Source organism: Mastigoproctus giganteus, chromosome 13, assembly GCF_048544385.1.
Source record: "Mastigoproctus giganteus isolate SK-2022 chromosome 13, ASM4854438v1, whole genome shotgun sequence".
In the NCBI taxonomy this organism is placed as follows: domain Eukaryota; kingdom Metazoa; phylum Arthropoda; class Arachnida; order Uropygi; family Thelyphonidae; genus Mastigoproctus; species Mastigoproctus giganteus.
The window spans coordinates 6,446,799-6,467,191 of record NC_143587.1 but is presented as its reverse complement, the minus strand read 5'-3'; the positions used below and the strand labels follow the sequence as shown (position 1 = coordinate 6,467,191).

The 20,393-nt window shown below is 39.8% G+C and overlaps 1 protein-coding gene across 1 annotated transcript in view; it reads right to left on the bottom strand.

Annotated features, from left to right (window-relative positions):
- Nucleotides 1–13,815, bottom strand: part of LOC150075741 (vesicle-fusing ATPase 2-like) — a 243,134-nt gene extending 229,319 nt beyond the window's left edge. The window contains exons 1-2 of the mRNA XM_090387859.1: nucleotides 13,702–13,815; nucleotides 13,443–13,534 (exon numbers count right to left, since the gene is read on the bottom strand). Coding sequence (XP_090243985.1) covers nucleotides 13,443–13,534; nucleotides 13,702–13,815 — 206 coding nt within the window. The remainder of the gene's footprint in view (nucleotides 1–13,442; nucleotides 13,535–13,701) is intronic.
- Nucleotides 13,816–20,393: the final 6,578 nt, after the last annotated feature.

The following is a 20,393-nucleotide window of genomic DNA, read 5'->3' as shown; positions in this document are numbered from 1 at the left end:
ATAACCCCTCCTCCCTTTCTGTCCTGTCTATCCTTTCTGTATACATTGCCAAATTCCAGTTCTGCACTGCTTATGTTTGTGTGACACCATGTCTCTGATATCCCAACAATATATGCCTTTGATGTCTTGACTAGCACTTCAAGCTCATCGAATTTATTAACTATACTCCTAGCATTGCTGTACATGGAAGTATAGATGCACTTTTCTACTCTTAAGTTACCCTAACACAGCCCATGTATTTACTTGTTCCTCTATGACTCCCAGCAGTGTTGGAAATCAACATTGAATTGCTTTCCAGGCTGCTGCTCAATTACATTTCAATAGAAATAGTGCAAGAATCACTTTCACCTCTGCCAGCGGCTACTGTTAATCTATTAGTCCGTGTATCCCCCCAAGCTAGAAGTTTTCCGACCCACCTAACTCTGCCTCGATAGCATCAGCAAATATTCTTGCACGCTTTCTATTTAAGTGTATCCGATCCCTGTATAAGCAGTCTCTCCTGTTAACAAGCACAGACCAGGCTGAGAAAAATTCTACCCCTTGAGCCTTGCATAATCTCTCCAGGGCCGAATTGATTGACAAGGCTCTCATCATATACTCCCTCCTATCGTGTCTGGGCAGAATTGCAGACACTTTCAAATTGAACCCTAACTCACGGCTTTTTTTCAGCATTGACTTGAACTTGTTAAGTAATTCCGCTGGTCTCCTACTCAATATCATTAGTGCCAACGTGTACAACAATAGCACCTTTTGTGCCCTTAAAAGATATCTGCTCTACAATGACATCAATCTTTACCCCTGGTAGACATACCCTGGTCCATCTTTCCTTTTTGCACAATATGTTCCCCGTTTCCCTGACAACAGAGTCACCTACAACAACTAGTTATTTTGGGACCAGCGCATTCTGCCTTGGGGTTTGCCACGGTGTTGCTCTGGCAAAGGATTCAAAGAAAAACAGCAAAGAGTTTTTTACTTATGTAAACCCTAGAATGAAAGGGATGAATCAGACTGGTTCACTTGATATCAATGGTTCAACTGTTGACGATCCTGCCCAGGTAGCTAACAAACTAAATGAATATTTTGAATCTACATTCACACATGATGAGTTATTCAGGGAGTGGGATGCCAGAGGTGTATTAAACTCTGGAAATAAGCTAGATAATCTTGTAATAACTGAGAGTAGAGTGGAGGAGAAATTGTTGAAGATAATCATAAGAAAGGTACCTGGGGTGGATGGAATCTACCCAGTTATATTAAAGGAGGCAGCAAAGGAAGTAAGCAAACGCTTAGCCATAATTATGAGAGCTTCCTTGGACTCGGGGGAGGTACCGATGGACTGGAGGTGTGCAAATGTGAACCCAATCCACAAAGGAGGATCAAAGGGAGACACAGGTAATTACAGACCTGTTAGTTTAACTTTTGTTCCGGGGAAAATAATGGAGTCACTGATTAAATAAGCACTGCAGGATCATCTAGACAAGACTGCAGTTATAGTTCAGACACAGCATGGGTTTGTTAATCAAATTGGTCTTGTCTGACCAATTTGATTGGATACTATGATGTAGTCACAAAGGAACTGGTTGCAAAGAATAATTTTGATATCATGTATTTGGATCTTAGAAAGGCTTTTGATACTGTTTTACATGGAAGACTGCTGCACAAATTAGAGCAGTGTGGCATTGGAGGCAAACTGCTGCTATGGATAAAGGGATGGTTGAGTGGGAGAAGACAGAGAGTGGTAATCGATGGACACTGGTGTTGGTGGAATAATGTTATTATTGGAGTCCATCGGAGTTCAGTGTTGGATCCATTGTTTTTCTCTGTATTCATTAATGATATTTTATGACTGTATATCAACCTTAACGTCTGAGTTTGCAGACGATACGAAGGTCAGCAGGGTTGTTAATGACACTAATGACAGTACGCTGCTGCAAAAGGATCTAGACAAGTTGAGCAAATGGGCTGAGAGGTGACAACTGAAGTTTAACATTGACATATGTAAAGTACTGCATATGGGAAGTAGTAACCCCAGAATATCGTTATCAACTGTGTGGTACTACACTGACAGTAGTAGAGAGTGAAAAGGACCTGGGGGTAATGGTGCATATGAAGTTTTGGAATACGAAGTACTCAAGGTGTGGCAATGGTCAGGCCACACCTTGAGTACTGTATACAGGTCTAGAGGCCTCATTTTAAGAAGGATGTAGAGCTGTTGAAACGAGTACAGAGAAGGAGAACAAGATTAGTGAATGAAACAAAGGGTTGGTCTTACGAAGAAAGGCTTAAGTTTTGCAAATTACAGTGTCTGGAAACTAGGTATCTGCGAGGTGATCTGATTGAGGTGTATAAAGCCTTGAATGGTTTGAGCATGCTCAATTATGACAGGATTCTTCCTCTTGCTCAGAATAATCGTCTGAGAGGGCATAAATCCAAAAATTCAAATTGAGGAAAGACAGTTGTAGGATAGATGTGCGGAAGTTTGCCTTTAGCTAGCAGGTGATTGATTGCTGGAACAAACTTCCATTTGTCATTGTAGAAGGTGACAGTTTAAATAGATTCAAGGCAGAACTAGACAAACATTTGGAGCAAGTGGATGGGTGAAATGAGAAGGGGACGTGTGTGTTTTTTTTTGTTGTTTTTTTTTTGGCTGAGGCTATATAAGCTTGCTTTCTTGCATCATGTGCCCTTGCTAATACTAAAGAACAAATCCAATCTCGAGAATACATAAATAACTGCACTGAAAACAATTTAGAATTTTTGAAATTGATTCCTAATTCGGCGAAGGTAAAGAATGCCAACACGAGAACGACAAGAAACACCGGATAACTTACGAGGAAAATTAGTTTCCCGATAAGACACTCTAGCGCTGCTCGCTTGGTAAACAGATGGTAGGTGTTATCGGTCTGGAGCAGAAGTCAAGAACGATATACTGATTGGCAGGTAGGCGTGGCAAATGATGTGCTGATTGGTGTGTGAACACAACACACAATAACATCAGTTTAGTATCACTTTAGTAGCACTAATGGTCACTTGCCCTAATGAACGCTTTCCTTAATGGTAAAAAAAAAAGGTCATGTTACCTGCACTTGAATCTCAAGGAGCTTGAAGCCCTTCCGAAGTGGAGGGGGTACCCTAACCTTTTTTTCGTTAGAATCACAGTCGTATTTAGAAATACATTCATTAAAAAATAAATTTTTTTATGACTGTATTTTTATTTTCTTGTTCAATAATATGCCCTAATGGTGAAAAAAGATCAGGTTACCTCCACTTGAATCCCATGGGAGCTTGAACCCCTCCTGAAATGGAAGGGTAACCTAACCTTTTTTCTGTAGAATCATGGGTGGATTAGCGCATAAACTGTTTAATAACAAAATATTATTTTTTTTATTACTGTACTTTTATTTTTAAAGACACTCGTGCAGATACACACGTATCATAACATCAATCAACACCTCAATAGCTATTCACTATATATATATATATAAAAAGAATCTTTTCCTAGTATTTCCCTAACCTAACATTTAAGGTTAGGTCACGAAATATAAGGAAACCTTTTCCTTTTTTTTCATAACCAAACCTAAATCAACAATATAATAAAAACACTCATGAACTCCAAAAATCTGCTTTTAATAATGAGAAAAAACATAATGAAGAACATAAATATGAACGGAATGAAACTTTTATTAATTTAGCTTTCATCAAAAAAACAACCAACGTTTTATTTTCCTTACAAATTTCTTCCATCTTTAAAAGATTCATCGCTACTATTACCTGTTTACCATTCATCACAAAACTATTATGCACCGTAGAAAACTTTTCTATTATTTCCTAACCTACCATTTAAGGTCAGGTTACGAAATATAACGAAAAATAAAGAAACCTTTTCTTTTTTTTCATAACCAAACCTAAATCAACAATATAATAAAAACACCCATGAACTCCAAAAATCTGCTTTTAATAATGAGAAAAAACATAATGAAGAACATAAAAATGAACGGAACGAATCTTTTATTAATTTAGTTTTCATCAAAAAAAAAAACCGTTTTATTTTCCTTACAAATTTCTTCCATCTTTAAAAGATTCATTGCTACTATTACCTGTTTACCGTTCATCACAAAACTATTATGCACCGTTCTTTACTCATAAATACACATTATAATGCCAACCAATGACTACACAGAAGCTTGTCATCTGTCGGGTCCACCACAAATCATTTCATCGTTTGCCACGCCTACCTGTCAATCAATATATCCTTCTTGATTTCGGCTCCAGACCGATAACACTTACCGTCTGTTTACCGAGCCAGCAGCGCTAGAGTTTGGTGACGGGAAACTAATTTTCCGCATAAGTTATCTGACGTTTCTCGTCATTCTCGTGTTGGCTTTCTTTAACTTAGCCCCTAATTCAACTTATTACTAGACACAACGCAAAAGAGATCTGTTTGCAATGATGAGACAATTGGGCAAACTTGTGTTCTTCTTAACTATGAGTGCAAACGAAATCGGTTGGCCTAAATTGCTAAAAATTTTATACAAATTAAAACACAACGGTTTGCATATCCCTGATGAATAAGCAGAAGCTCTTAATTTTATGGAAAATGCGACATTAGTTAATGGAAGATGCAGTAATGTGTGCAATTCATTTTAATAAACTTGTGGATTGCATTTTAACTTTACTTCAGTCTAAGTGGTTCAGTCCATTTCAAAAATATTATGTCGTCAACTATTTTAAACGGATCAATTTTCAAATTTGCCACTGTTGTTTTGTATATTTATCAATGATATTGATGAAGGTATATCATCAGGCTTAGTGTCGAAGTTTGCAGATGATACAAAGGTTGGCAGGGTTGTTAATGGTAGTGTGCTACTGCAACAGAATCTAGAAATTTTGGGAAGATGGGCTGAGAAGTGGCAACTGAAGTTTAACATCGATAAATGCAAAGTACTGCATATGGGTAGAAGTAACCCCAGAGGAATGTACCAACTGTGTAGTACTTAGGGTGGTATAAAATGAAAAAGACCTGGGAGTAATTGTGCAGTCAGATATGAAGTTTTCTGAGCAATGCAGACAGGCTGCCAGAGCAGGTCATGTGGTTTTGTCAATGATATACAGGAATTTTGCTAGCAAGGAAAAGGATGTCTCTCTGTATAAGGCAATGGTCAGGCCAAGCCTTGAGTACTGCATACAGGTTTAGAGGTCGCATTTTAGGAAGGATGTAGATTTGCTTGAACGTGTACAGAGAAGGGCAACGAGATTGGTGTGGGGAATGAAAGGATCTTCTTACCAAGAGAGGCTTAAGTTCTGCAAATTGCAGCGGCTGGAGACTAAGCACCTGTGAGGTGATCTGATTGAGGTGTATAAGACCTTGAATGGGTTTAGAATGCTGAATTCTGATGGGATTCTTCCACTTGTTCAGATTACGACCGGAAGGGGGGCATAACTTCAAACTGAGGAAAGACAGCTGTAGAAAAGATGTGCGGAAAGTTGCCTTTAGCCACCGGGTGGTTAATTGCTGGAACAAACTTCCATTTGTTGTTGTGGAAATTGATAGGTTAAATAAATTTAAGCAGGAACTGGACAAACATTTAGAGGAAATGGCTGTTTTTTTTTGTTTTTTTTGGCTGATGCTACATAAGCTCATACTCTTGCTTTCTTGCATCACATGCCACAATTACTACTATGGCAGTCCACATGTTCACATTCTTTTGTGGCTTAATAATGCTCCTAAAGAACCTATGGGAAATGGTATGAATGCAAAAATAGCTATGATAAATCAGCTCATGTCCATTTCTACTGCAAAAGCCTCTGGTAATATCAAATTCCAATTTCAACTCTACAATCTCAAGTGTATCATATTTTAGCTATCAAACCCATTATAAGCAAATTACCTATTGAACATATATTGCAACCTAAAATTGATGAAACTATCAAAAAAAAAAAGTAAATAAATGCTTTAAAATGTTAAACGTGTTTGGATTCTTTTCATTCCTAAAACCCTTTAACCTCGCCAAAGCCAAGGATGTTTTCACATAAAATAAAACATCTTTCATGCGTACAGGGTACACACGGTGCTTTTCTTTTTTTTTTTTGGATAGAGCAGCAAAAGCCTCAGACTTTCTTGCACCATATGGCTTATAATAATAATAACTAGGGGGCTTTGTACCCTGCTCACTGCGCTAGTTTCTTTTGATAAAATAAAATACTTACAAAAGCTGTCGACACTGTGTATGTCTCTTCCTGAGCTATGAATATATAAATACATTACAATACCTGTACAAGGTTATTCAAAATGAAGTCCGGGGTTTCAGAATTTTTTTTGGGAAAGCGCATGTGTCATAATCATTTGTAGCCATCTCAAAAGAACGCATAATATCTCAAGTTTCGTTCCCACGCTCGCGATGTTCGGTATGCTGCACGGCTAACCATCAGATGGCGTTGGACGCATACCGCCGTGCAGTCGTTCGTTTGCCTGTGACGCCAGTTCTGCTCTGTTGCGACATGGCTTCGGAATGTAATGAGAAAGCTTTTACTGCGTTGGAGTTTCGTTGTAAGTAAATCTATTACTGTTGTGCAATGCCACTTTCGGACAAAATTTAAGAAAGATCCGCCAACAGACAAGACAATTAAACGATGGCATACGCAGTTTAAGGAGACAGGATGTCTGTGCAAGGGAAAGTCCCGGTCGCTCGCCCGTATCAGATGCTAATGTGGAACGCATTAGGGAAACTTTTCTAAGGAGCCCAAGGAAATCCACTACGAGGGCAAGCAAAGAACTTCACATCCCACAAACTACAGTTTGGCGTGTTTTGCGGAAGCGATTACTAATGAAACCATATCGTCTAACCCTGTTGCAGTCTTTGAAACCAGATGATCTGTGCATGAGGAGTAACTTCTGCACTGCAGAGCCACATGGAACAAGATGACACGTTTGCTGACAGAGTGATTTTTTCTGATGAATCGACCTTCCATTTGTCGGGGAAAGTGAATAAGCAGAATTTGCGATTTTGGGGGACATCAAATCTGCATACACATGTGGAACACGAGCGGGACTCTCCAAAAGTAAATGTCTTTTGCGCCATATCTCAAAGGAAAGTTTATGGTCCATTTTTCTTTTGTGAAAAGATTGTAACTGGGGAGATTTATCATGCTTATGGCTTCTACCCCAACTACAGGACGATAGTACAAACTTCATCCTACAGCAAGATGGTGCCCCATGTCACTTCCATCACATAGTTCGGAATTTTTTAAACCGCCATTTACAACAGCGATGGATCGGACGTGGGAGTGCTGCAGATCAGCAGATCGAATCCTGGCCGCCTCGGTCTCCCAACCTAAAGCCATGCGATTTCTTCCTGTGGGGTTTCGTAAAGGATAACGTTTTTGTGCCTCCCTTACCTGCGACTATACCAGAACTGAAAGATCGGATCACCAAAACCATTCACAGCATCACTCCTGACTTACTAAGCCGTGTGTGGGAAGAATTCCTTTTCCGAGTTGATGTCTGCCGGATCACTAAAGGCTCTCATATTGAACATTTATGAGGTATGTAAAAAAACTTCATTACTATACTTGCATTCTGGAAATATTTCTTTCTTCCTATGTCTGCTCATGTGTGTACAGGAATTGTTTGAAACCCCGGACTTCATTTTGAATAACTCTGTATAATATTGGTGTAGATACACCATAGACAACTCTTAAAGAAAAACTATGATCGTAGTGCGAAAGGTATCATTTCATCTGTATCTCATATTGTGCTCATCCTTCACAACAAGCTACCAAGTATTGCACTACCCCGAATAAGTAACGCTTCACTAATAGGGAAGACTATTGTCAGTTATTCTGGTTGGGCACCACCACCAGCCAGACGGCACCATTTCAAAGCTAGTTGGCTTTTCATTGGTGGGTGCCTTTCACACTACAATCATAGTTTTTCTTTAAGAGTTGTATATGGTGTATCTACACCGATATTATATAGATATAGAATCTTAAAATATTTTGCCTTGTTGCATTTAGCTTATTTAAATAAATATGTTACATATGGAGATCAAGAATGGTACCGCCTGGTCATGTTAGATAAACAAGCTTCTGTTAAGTATTTTTGTATTTGTTACGTATTACACATGACCCACATCCCTCTCCTACCATTGGCTGAATAAATATCATTAGGAGGAAAATTACTTTAATGTATAGAAAGATACGTTACACATGGAAATCAAGAATGGTACCGCATGGTTATGTTAGATGAACATAGCACGTGACCACACTTAAACAGAAGTTTGTTTTATCACAGTAAAACAAGCTTCTGTTACGTATTTTTGTATTTATTATGTATTACCAAGCAACCCACATCTCTCTTCTCCCATTGGCTGAATAAATATCATTAGGAGGAAGATTATTTTAATGTATAGAAAGATAATAATAACTAATAATAACGTCCAAAACTACTTCTACAAGAAGCTCACTTGCACACACAAGCACTACAGATCACTGAAGATTTCAGCAATGATATCAGGATGGAATTTGGTCTAGAAAAACAAAAGGATCCACGGATTGCACCAGGGAAAATTAGTTGGCCGAAACTACGAGCTACAAACTAGTAAAGAGATCGAAGCCATGATAGAGGGAGAGACCTATAAATACCTGGGGATGATGTAGTCTCAGCATTTAGAGCTGAGACTACAACCAAAAAATACCATCAGAGACCCAGAAGCCTGTTGAAAACAAAGCTGAATGGAGGGAACACAGTTAAAGCCATAAACACCTATGCAGCACCAGTACTAACATACTCCTTTGGGATCATAGACTGGACAACACCGAGCTGGAGGATATCATGAGAAAGACAAGAACAATGATGACCAAGAGCTACCAACACCACCCGAAATAAGCCGTGGAGAGACAGACAATAGCTCAGAAAGAGGGAGGAAGGGACCTGATAGCCCTCATCGAGCAACAGAAAACAGTGATAGCTAACCTGAAAGATTACTTCCAGAAACACACAGCAACACTCTACCAGGCCATAAGGAAAATATACAAGCAGTATACCCCACTCAATTTAAGCGAGGAGTGCCCTTCCACCCAGAAGGCAGAAACGAAGCTAGAAAGATGGGCAAAGAAGACACTCCACGGCAGACACCACAATGACCTCCATCAAGATCACATAGATAAAACTGTTTCCAGTGCATGGCTAATGAGTGGGAAGCTCTTCCTCGAGACTGAAGAATTCACGCTTGCCATCCAAAACCAGCTAATCAATGCCAGAAACTATAGAAAATACATCACCATGGAGCCCATAGTGTCAGATGACATGTCGATGATGCCACCTGGCCTCAGAAACGATCCAACCCATCACCGCAGGATGCATGGTGATCGCCCAGACTCAGTACACTCACAGACACAACTGGGTAGCCATGATAAGACATCAGAAGCTAGCGAGGAAATACCAGTTGATCAAAGAAAGTGTACCGTACAAGTACAAACCCCAGGCAGTACTAGAAACCACACCTTAATGACAGACAGAACAATCCCTCACAACAGACTGGACATAACCCTTGTGGACAAGAAGGAAAAGGCTACCTATCTGTTTGACAGCAGTGCCCAACACCGGCAACCTCCAGGAAACCCATGAGGAAAATAGACAAACCTAAGACAGGAGATCAAAGAGATGTGGCATAAGCAACAAGTAACAACCATCCAGATCATCGCGTCAACCACCGGTATGGTGCCAACGACCCTACATAATAGCCTAGCAGCATTAGGTCTTCCAGAGAACACCTACAAGGAACTCCAGAAAGTCACAATCCTGAACACCTGTAAGATAGTCAGAGTTCCTCGACCAACAGTAACACCAGATATAACAACCACCCTGTCTGCTTGGTAGCAATACCCGTCATGGGGTGAATTTCAGCACCCCATGACGGGTATTGCTACCAAGTAGACAGGATCTTATATTACTTCTTCACCCAGTCGGGGAGAAGTAATATAAGATCAATAATAATAATATTATTATTATTATTCTACAGCTGGTTACCTGCTTTGCAAGTAACCTGCCAACCAGCAGGTAAGCCTCAACTGACTAACCCAGCCACAGAGTAAAAAATGGCTGCACTTAAAAAAAAAAAAAATCTTATTTACCAAAACAGAAGAGCTAAGAATGAAGACAGGCCAAATGACCCAGTACCAGCAGGATAACAGAAATAAGCTGATCAGAAAAGTGAAGGCCATCCTCAAGAAAGACAACATCCACAGTAAACATGAGACCTATAATCAGAGGTAGGGTGTACAATACCGGGATCCCGGTCGTTTTTTTCCGGCATTGAAATACCGGTATTGATACAAAAAATACCAGTTTTTCGGTACTAATTTAAAAAAAATAATTGTTTATAATTTAATCATATAAAGGTTATAAAATGACCTTTATGTGATTATGACGTTATCTCTACTAGCAAACGTTCGATAAATCATCAATAGGACACCATGTAACATTGCAACCAGTCCACAATTCTCGGACAACTTCATGTCTGACCGTATCGTAAATCCCAAGTCCTGTTCCTCCACTGCTGACTTTAGTTCAACTCTACCAAGTATATAAGTTATTTTGGGGTTGCTGTTTCCCCAGGTGTAAGATCTTGCATTTTGCTGAATTAAAGCATGGCTGCCACTTTTCTGAACATCCCGGAAGTCTATCTAGGTCACTCTGAAGAAGCTCTGCTTGGCGGCAATCATTAACTACTCTACTGATCTTTACATCATCTGCAAATTTAGACTTCACGTCCTCCATCCCTTCATATATGTCATTAAAGATAATCAAAAACAACAGTGGTCCCAATACTGATCCTTGGGGAACCTCACTTCTTACATTAACCCAATCTGAGGAATAACCATTTATCACAACCCTCTACCTGGTGCCCTCAAGCCATCGTGCTATCCATCTAAGGATTTTCCCTATGATTCCAGCCTGCTCCAACTTATAAAGTTACTACTCATGTGGGACTGAGTCAAATGCTTTGCTGAAATCCAAATAAACAATGCCGAAATTATTCCCTAAATCCAGCTCATGAGTGAGCTGTCAAAATGGCTAACCAGATTTGTTAAACATGATTTTCCCTTTACAAAACCATGCTGTGTATCCTACAGAATTCCATTTCCATCTAAATGATCCTGACTTCCACCCTTGATCATTTCCTCCATGATTTTCCCTACTACTGAAGTTAGACTGGCCGGTCGGTAATTTCCCGTTACACTCCTAGAACCGCCTTTATGTTCCAATTTACATCAATCCAACGGAATCTCTCCTGAGTCCAGTGAAGCTCTCATAACTAGCCTTAATGGTTCAATGCACTCACTTGCCGCCTCCTTTAAGATTATAGGGTATATGCCATCAACCACAGGAGCCTTACTCACCCGTAGGCACGAAAGTTCTCATTAAATAATCATTTGAAATTTCAACATCATTAATTACATTTTTTTTTCAACTTCACTTCCATAATATCTCATTGACACAAAGGGTTTTTTTTTCGTTTTTTTTATGTAAATATAGATGCAAAGTAACTGTTGAGTTTGTCTGCAACTTCAGCTATGTTATCTAATACTATCCCATTACATAAGGGTCCAATCTGATTTGCCCTTCTGTTCTTTGCATTTATATATGTGAAGAATTCCTTAACTGCATTCTTTCCTCTCTTCTTTATTCCTTATCCCCACTCTTTGCTCTCTCCCAGACTCAGTAAAGATACTAAGTGAAAATTATACTTCGCTGAATAAAATGTCTTTCTCCTTCAGAAAATGATGAACATAATTCAACCAGGGAAGACCAACATGGAACAGAACATCAGTGTTCTGCATATTCTTTCCAAAATAAGAAATTGCCTGACTCCAATGAGATTTTAAAAGATGAACTTGAGTCAGAAATTAATGAAATACTTCAAACTATTTTTGTTAAAAAAGTTCAAAGCCTAGAAAATATGGACTGAGATCATCGACGATTATGTCAGTACCAGAATAGAATCCGAAAGGGCATTTTCTGCTGCTAATAAAATATGTACCAAAATTAGATCCATTTTAAATGATCCTACTATTGATTGTTTATGTTTCTTAAGAGCTCACTTTATTCGGACAGGTAGTGTAGTGGGGATGCTTAAACATAACTAAACTTTGCAGTAACAATATATATTTTTTTTGTTTTTAGAATAACTGTATTTTAATGATTTTTTCAGAATATTTATTATTGCAATAAAAGTTTATTTAAAACATGAATTCAAGTAATTACAGTACTTGTTTTTCCCTTACTTTATTGCACCTAATTGTCATATAATTTATTGAGAAAGACGTTTGTTTTTGGAATACCGGTATCCCAGTTTCATAAATTAAAAATACCAAAATATCGGTATTAAGATTTTGACCAGTATTGTAAGCCCTAATCAGAGGATTGAAGAATGCCTGGATACCCTCAGGCAAAACCTCCTTGCACTCAGAAAGACTTTGAAAAATACAGGGAGTGTGTGCAGAGGAAAACAGTCATCCAGATATTTGGTGAAAACCAGAGAGTGTTCTACAGGTACGTAGGACAGGAAATATATCATCAAGGACCTTGGAATGGCAGATGAAAAATGTCAATAATGCAATTTCGCACCCAGAAACAATCTAGCACATCACTGTGGGATGCAGGGCGATTACCCAGACAGAGTACACTGATTGACACAACCAGATCACCAGGATAATACATCAGAAGCTAGCACAAAAATACCAGTTGATCAAAGAAAGTGTACTGTATTACAAATATGAACCCCAGGCTGTACTAGAGACCCCTACTCACAAATTATACTGAGACCATGGCATAATAACAGACAAGATGATCCAGCACAACACACCATACATAACCTTCACTGACAAGAAAAAATGGCTACCTACCCGATCGACACAGCAGTGCCCAACAAGTAACTTCCAGAAAACCTATAAGGAAAAGATCACCAAGTACACAGACCAAATACAGGAAATAAAAGAAACATGACATTTAGAACAAGTAATGGCTGTTCTGATGACCATCCATCCACACACACACACACACACACACACACACACACACACACACACACACACACACACACACACACACACACACACACACTCCCTGTATTTTTCAACCAATGGGATGATGCCAAAGATCCTCCATAAGAATCCAATAAGCCTCCCAGAGAATACTTACATAAAACTCCAGAAAGTCACAATTCTGAACACCTGTAGGATAGTTACAGAGTTCCTCGACCAATAGTAATAATAGTAACCGGATACAACTAACTACCTCATGCACTTGGTACCAGAACCCATCATGGGGTAGAAAAAATCCCACAAGAAGAAAAAGTTATAATAATAATAATAAAATCAGCATACAAAAGACATTTTTCAGGCCCTGGTTAGCTGTAGTTCTGGTAATTTATTTAACTTACCTAATCTTATCTGGTGGAAACTGCTTTTCACTAACTATTGCACAATTGGTAAGAGATAATGTCTCTGTAGGACAACGAACAACTTTCATAGGCTGTAAAGAAATTTTAAAAATATATAAATCAGTGATTTATGACTTGACTAAAAATGCACAGTATTCCTCAAACACATTTTATAAAACTGTTAAAAGTTTCAGTTGAATTACAGAGATGTGTCAGACAGACAGAAAAAGAACAGTTTTTGGTTAAAATAATGTTTAACCTGATGGTAAGCATACCAGGGATCACTTTGACCCCAACACCAAATCTCTTCCCTTGAAAACAAAGACACACTTTTCATGCAGCTCATAATACCTTTCAAGGAGAGTTCTTCCATGGTTTCTTAACAGAGAAACTATGGAAAAAAAAACAGATACCTATCTGTGGACCAACGGAAGGATCAATTTTCTAAAGTATATGATCTGATTTTTAAGATTGAGAGAAACAGATGTCACTGATGTCTGCTTCTGGAGTTCACTACAAACCTTTGGAGGTTACTTCATCTTATCTCATCTAATCATAATACAAGTATCAAAGTTCTGTGGATCAAATTTTAAATAGACTTTATGCTATTCAAAAACAAAATTCACATTTTACATTTTTCACAGTATATACAGGTTATTATTGCTCGCAAAAGTATTACATCAAGTGTTATAATCAACTGCTTCACAAAGAGTGGCTTTGGAGAGAACATTACCAAAAAACATGCTCCAGCAGACAAATGTGATAGCAACAGTGAGGAATGGAGGAATTTGAAGGAGAATATGCATTTTGTTGGCAAATTTGAAGACTTTGTGAAGGTGGATGATGAAGTTGCTACCACTGCAACACCAGAAGAGCTGCTGGGTACCAAACAAAACGATGCTGTTTTTGTTACCAGCGACAGCGAAAGTGAAGACACGCGCGAACACTGCCATCTAAAAAAGATGCCCAAAATGCATTGAACATAATAGAGAATGTCTTGGCCTGCAGTAACGTTGATAAAGAAACAACTATTGCATTTGATAACATCTGTGCTGTAGTTAACATCAGTTTACCACAGCACACATGGGCCCATCAACCACCAGGATTGCGGCGCACGGCTGCATACGCCGGATTCCAATGATGTAACCCTGGAACCAAGCATCAATGGGCATTAGATCCTAGTGATGCTAATCTCGAAAACCAGCAGCATCACTGGGAGGTCCCCTCACCACGTACAGGTGCCCACGTCAATGGGGATTAGTGAGTGGAACAAAGGGTTACTGTTACCAAGAAGGATTTAAGTTCTGCAAATTGCAGTGCCTGGAAACTAGGCACGTGCAAGGTGATATGTTTGAGGTGTATAATGCCTTGAATGGTTTCAGAAAGCTCAATGCTGATGGGATTCTAGAGGGACGGCATTCCACACCATAGGGAGGAATGCTGCCCCTCTGTGTTACCAGGCAATACTAGGTGGAGGATAACTCTCATCAACCGGTGCAATACCACCACTTTGCTTATTGGAGGCTTCAAGTGGTGGTACCCATGTTTAGTCTCCAGAGCTAAGTTCCGGTCAACCCTTCCCCATCTCTTCCATCATGCAGCATGACTGATGACTTTTGAGGTTATGATGAACATCATGGAGAGATCCAATCTTCCTTACATTTCGAGGATACAGCTCTAAAATGGTGTTCACAAGCCGGCCGCTAGTTAGTACACTGGATCGAACCTATTGGTATGACTTTAGGAGGCTTCAGGATCAGCTGGTGTATAATCTTGCTACCGCTACTCCGCCAGATAGTGACTGGAGGGAATACGAGTAGTGTGCATGAGGGGGCCACTGTCGAGGCCACGTTATGTCAAGGGTCTGGGTATATTCTTACCATGTATATGCCATATCCAAAAATTTCATTACTTCATACAGCATATCCCACCCACTTTTTCTTACTATTGAATACACCATGAATCGTCAAACTAATAGAGTAAGCTTATCTGCGAAAAGATCTAAAAATCCCAAACACTTCCTAATTCATTTCACAAATATACGTGGTCTCAATCCTAATCTCAACGATGTCCATTTCCACTTGCAGTCTGCCAAACCCCATGTACTTTTTCTGACAGAATCTCAGTTATCGGTTAATTCAACTACTGCTAATCTCAGCTGCCCAAATTATTCGCTGTACGATTCCTTTCGCCTCAAAGGTGGTACTTGTGCATATGTCCGTTCCGATATTCCCGGTCAGAGAATTGGTAACTTGGAATCTCCTCTTTTCGATCTTCTCTGGCTTAAAATCTCTCTACCTCTGTTTTTTTTTTTTTTTAAGTAAACTCCAAACACAAGAGGTGTTGGAAACTATAGTACTTAGTACCGTGCTTGGATTGGAGGTTAAGAAGACGAAAGAAGATATTTGTTGACATTGGACTTGAACTTCTGTAGACTGTAATTTTCAGGAAATACGTATGAAGGAAGGTTGTTCCGGTAAACGGCAGTTGAATGAATAAACGAGGAAGATGAAAAGTTGGTTCTGTGAGTTTGAAGTTGGACAGTAAATGGATGTTGCCTGGTGGCGGCACGTGTTCGGACTGTTTTGAAAGAGAGAGCAGGAATTATAGAAGCTAATTCAGAAGAACTGTGCCCATGGAAGTATCTGTAGAAGAGGCATGCAGCAGAAACAGTATGTCTATGAGACAGCGAGTGCAGAGACTCTGTTAGAGATGAGTCATTAATTAACCTAACTGCCCTCTTCTGAATGGAATCAAGAAGCCTGAGAGAGATTTTGGGGGCATTACCCCAGATGTGGGAACAATATTCCATGGCAGGGCGGATTTGCGATTTATACAGAGTGAGCAGCTGTTTGGAAGAAAAGTAACGCCGAGAGCGAAAGAGAAAACCAAGTTTTTTAGATGCAGAAGAAGCAATATTTCTAATGTGCTTGTGCCAAGAGAGATTAGAAGTCAGGGTAATCCCCAAAAGAGATATATCATTTTGCCTAGAAATCGGAGTGTCACTAAAGATAAGCATAGGAGCAGAAGAATCCTTTTTGCGAGATATAAGACAAGACTGAGTTTTAGAAGGGTTGAAATCAACTAAGTTGTCTTTGCCCCACTGGAGAATTACCTGAAGATCAGCATTTAAGGAATTGGCAGCAGATTTTCGAGAAGTTGAAGCTGATTGAGCAGGACAAGGTTACTCAAAATGGAAAGTGGAATGCAATGTGCTATCATCGGCAAAACTATGGATAGGATTTCCAGTCAATGGAAGAAGGTCATTAATATACAAGAGGAAAAGAGGGGGAAAGAATTGAACCTTGGGGGACACCAGCATTATTGAAGTTAGAAGACAGAGAGCCATCTACCATCACCCTGAGTGAGCAATCAGAGAGAAAACTGGATAACCAATTACTAAAAACAGTTGGCAAACCACAAGATGGAAGCTTGTTTAGAAGACCTTTATGCCAAACACGATCAAAAGCCTTTGAGATGTCAATAGCAACTACTTGTGTTTCACCGAACCTTCCCATTGAATTAGTCCATAAATGGATAACATAAGCCAGAATATCACTAGTGGATTGACACTGCCAGAATCCATACTGGCGATCGTTGATCAGACGGAAGGTTTCTAGGTAGTTTAAAATTTGGCAGTTAATTGATTTCTCCATTACTTTAGAAAGAGTAGAAGTAACTGCAATGGGAAGGATTTGTCATGCTTTTTAGGAACTGGACTGGATATGAGCAAATTTCCAAGCAGAAGGAAAAACACCTTTGGAATAAGAAAGTGAAAAAAGTGCGGCAAAGAATAGGAGTAAGGTCAGGAGCACAGGTTTTGAGAACAAGTGGAGTAATGCCATCGGGACCTGGAGCTTTCTTAGCATCAAGATTCGTCAAAATCCTTCAGACATCCTTTTGATGGAAGACCACAGGAGGCATTGAATGGAGCGTGTTGGGAATAGTGGGGGGTGTTTTACCCAGATAGTTAATGCACGAGTTGAAACAAAAATGGGACGCCAACAGGTCAGCTTTATCCTTGGCTGAAGTGACAACAGAACCATCTGGTTTGGACAGAGGTGGGAGCAGAGATGGGCAAAAGTTGCGGCCAATAGCTTTGGCAAGAGAACAGAATGCTCGGCTTACCATTAGGGCAAGAAGCAAGTTTTCTACTCTTAGCCTGTTCAAACTCTAGTTTGGACTGATTAATAACTGCTTTACAATTGTTGCGAGCTTTGGTGTAGGCAGAAAATGAAACTGAAGAATTAGAAACAAGCCAATTAGTATATGCAACATTCTTCTCTTGAACAGCCTTAGTAATTTATTGGAAAACCAAAGTTTAGATAAAGGACGAGATTTTAAAGTGGAGTGTGGGATAAAGGATTCCATTCCTGCAAGAATAATTTCACTGACACGATCTGAGCAAACGTTGACATCAGAACTTTTGAAACAGTAATCCGACCAAGGAAAAGAAGAAAAGAAATCTCGCAGGTCATCCCAATTTTGCATTCTTGTAATGCCAAACAACACGAGGTTGGGAATAGCCATGAGATAAAGGTTCCATTGGAGAAGAGACAATCACAAAGTTGTGATCTGAAGTGCCTAAAGGACCTCTCACTTCGACCGTGTACTCAGAAGGGTTGTTTGTGAGAAAAAGATCAAGCGTATTGGCTGTATGATTAGGATTGTCCGGTATTCTTGTAGGTAAATGAACAATCTGTGCAAGATCATTAGTAATTGCAAAAGCCTCAGCATGTCGACCAGCTGGGTCGGCGTGACTAGAAAACGGAAGCCAGCTGGAGTTGTGAACATTAAAATCACAAAGGAAAATTACCTCACTGTTAGGAAAGTTGGACTGGAGAAAGTCAAGTTGCAAAGAGAGGAAGTCAAAGAGCTCCAAGTGATTAGTGGAGTTGGGAGAACAGTAGAGACAACAGACGAATTTGACACAATGAGGTAGAGAGATTTTAAGCCAGAGAAGATCAAAGACAGGAGACTCCAAATTGCCACGTCTCAGACAGGGAATATCAGAACGGACATATGCACAAGTATCACCTTTGAGGCAAAAAGAATCATACAGCGAATAATTTGGGCATCTGAGATGAGCAGTAGTTGAATCAACCAATAACTGAGATTCTGTCAGAAAAAGTTCATGGGTTTTGGCAGACTTCAAGTGGAAATGGACATCGTTGAGATTAGAATTGAGACCACGTATATTTGTGAAATGAATTAGGAAGTGCTTGGGAGATTTAGATCTTTTCGCAGATAAGCTTGCTCTATTAGTTTGTCAATTCGTGGTGTTTTCAATAGTAAGAAAAAGTGGGTGGGACATGCTGTATGAAGTAATGAAATTTTTGGATAAGGCATACACATGGTAAGAATATACCCAGATCCTTGACATAACGTGGCCTCGACAATGCTCCCCGCATACACACTACTCGGACTCCCTCCAGTGACTATCTGGCAGAGTAGAGGTAACAAGATTATACATTAGCTGATCCATAAGCCTCCTAGAGAGTTACCAATTTGTCTGGTGTACTAACTAGCGGCCGGCCTGCGAACACTCTTTTAGAGCTGTACCCTCGAAATGTAAAGAATATTGGATCTCCCCATGACATTCATCATAACCTCAAAACTCATCAATCATACTGCATGATGGAAGAGATGAGGAAGGGTTGACCGGAACTTAGCTCTAGAGACTAAACATGGGTTCCACCACTTCAAGCCTCCAATAAGCAAAGTGGTGGTATTGCACCGGCTGATGAGAGTCATCTACCATCTAGTACTGTCTGGTAACATAGAGGGGGGGCGGCGTTCCTCCATGTGGTGTGGGCGCCACACCTCGACCCCTGCTTACGTTGGTTCACACCTGGATGGTCACCCACCATGTACTTGTGCATGGAGGTTATACCCAAGAATACTAACAGTCCCACCATCGTGAAGGTGTAAGCAGAGGATTTGGCTGTCAAATCCTCTTCTTTTGAACTGTCCGGACTTCGCCGAAATTGGGTCCACTTGACTTGAGTGTTACCCGAATATCAGTTCCATCAGCGTTTTAGACTCACAGGTAGCAAGTACAGCTTGTCTGGCATATCTGAGAGAATGTCTGTGACAACCTCAAGGACCAAATTGTGTCAAATTCATCCATTGCATCTACCGTTATCCCAACTCCACTAATCACTTAGAGCTCTTTGACTTCCTCTCTTCGCAACTTGACTTTCTCCAGTCCAACTTTCCTAACAGTGAGGTAATTTTCCTTGGTGATTTTAACGTTCACAACTCCAGCTGGCTTTGAAGTACACGGTCGAAATGAGGTAACTTAGGTATCTAGGATCACAACTTGGTGATTGTCTCTTCTCCAATGGAGCCTTTATGTCATAGTTATTCCCAACCTCATATTGTTTGGCATTACAAGAATGCCAAATGGGATGACCTGCGAGATTTCTTTTCTTCTTTTCCTTGGTCAGACTACTGTTTTCAAAACTTCTGATGTCAATGTTTGCTCAGATCTTGTCAGTGAAATTATTCTTGCAGGAATGGAATCCTTTATGGATTCCTTTATGGATTCCATATCACATACGGATTCCGTCCGTGTCGATCCACTGGTGATATTCTGGCTTATGTTACCTATTTGTGGACAAATTCAATGGAAAAGTTTTGTGAAACACAAGCGGTTGCTCTTGACATCTCAAAGGCTTTCGATCGTGTTTGGCATAAAGGTCTTCCAAACAAGCTTCCATCTTATGGCTTGCCAACTGTTTTTTGTAATTACCCAATTTTTTGTAGTTACCCAATTTTCTCTTTGATCGCTCACTGAGGGTGATGGTAGATTGCTCTCTGTCTTCTAACTTCTCCACTAATGCTGGTGTCCCCCAAGGTTCAGTTCTTTCCCCCACTCTTTTCCTCTTGTATATTAATGACCTTCCATTGACTGTGGAAATCCTATCCATAGTTTTGCCAATGATAGCA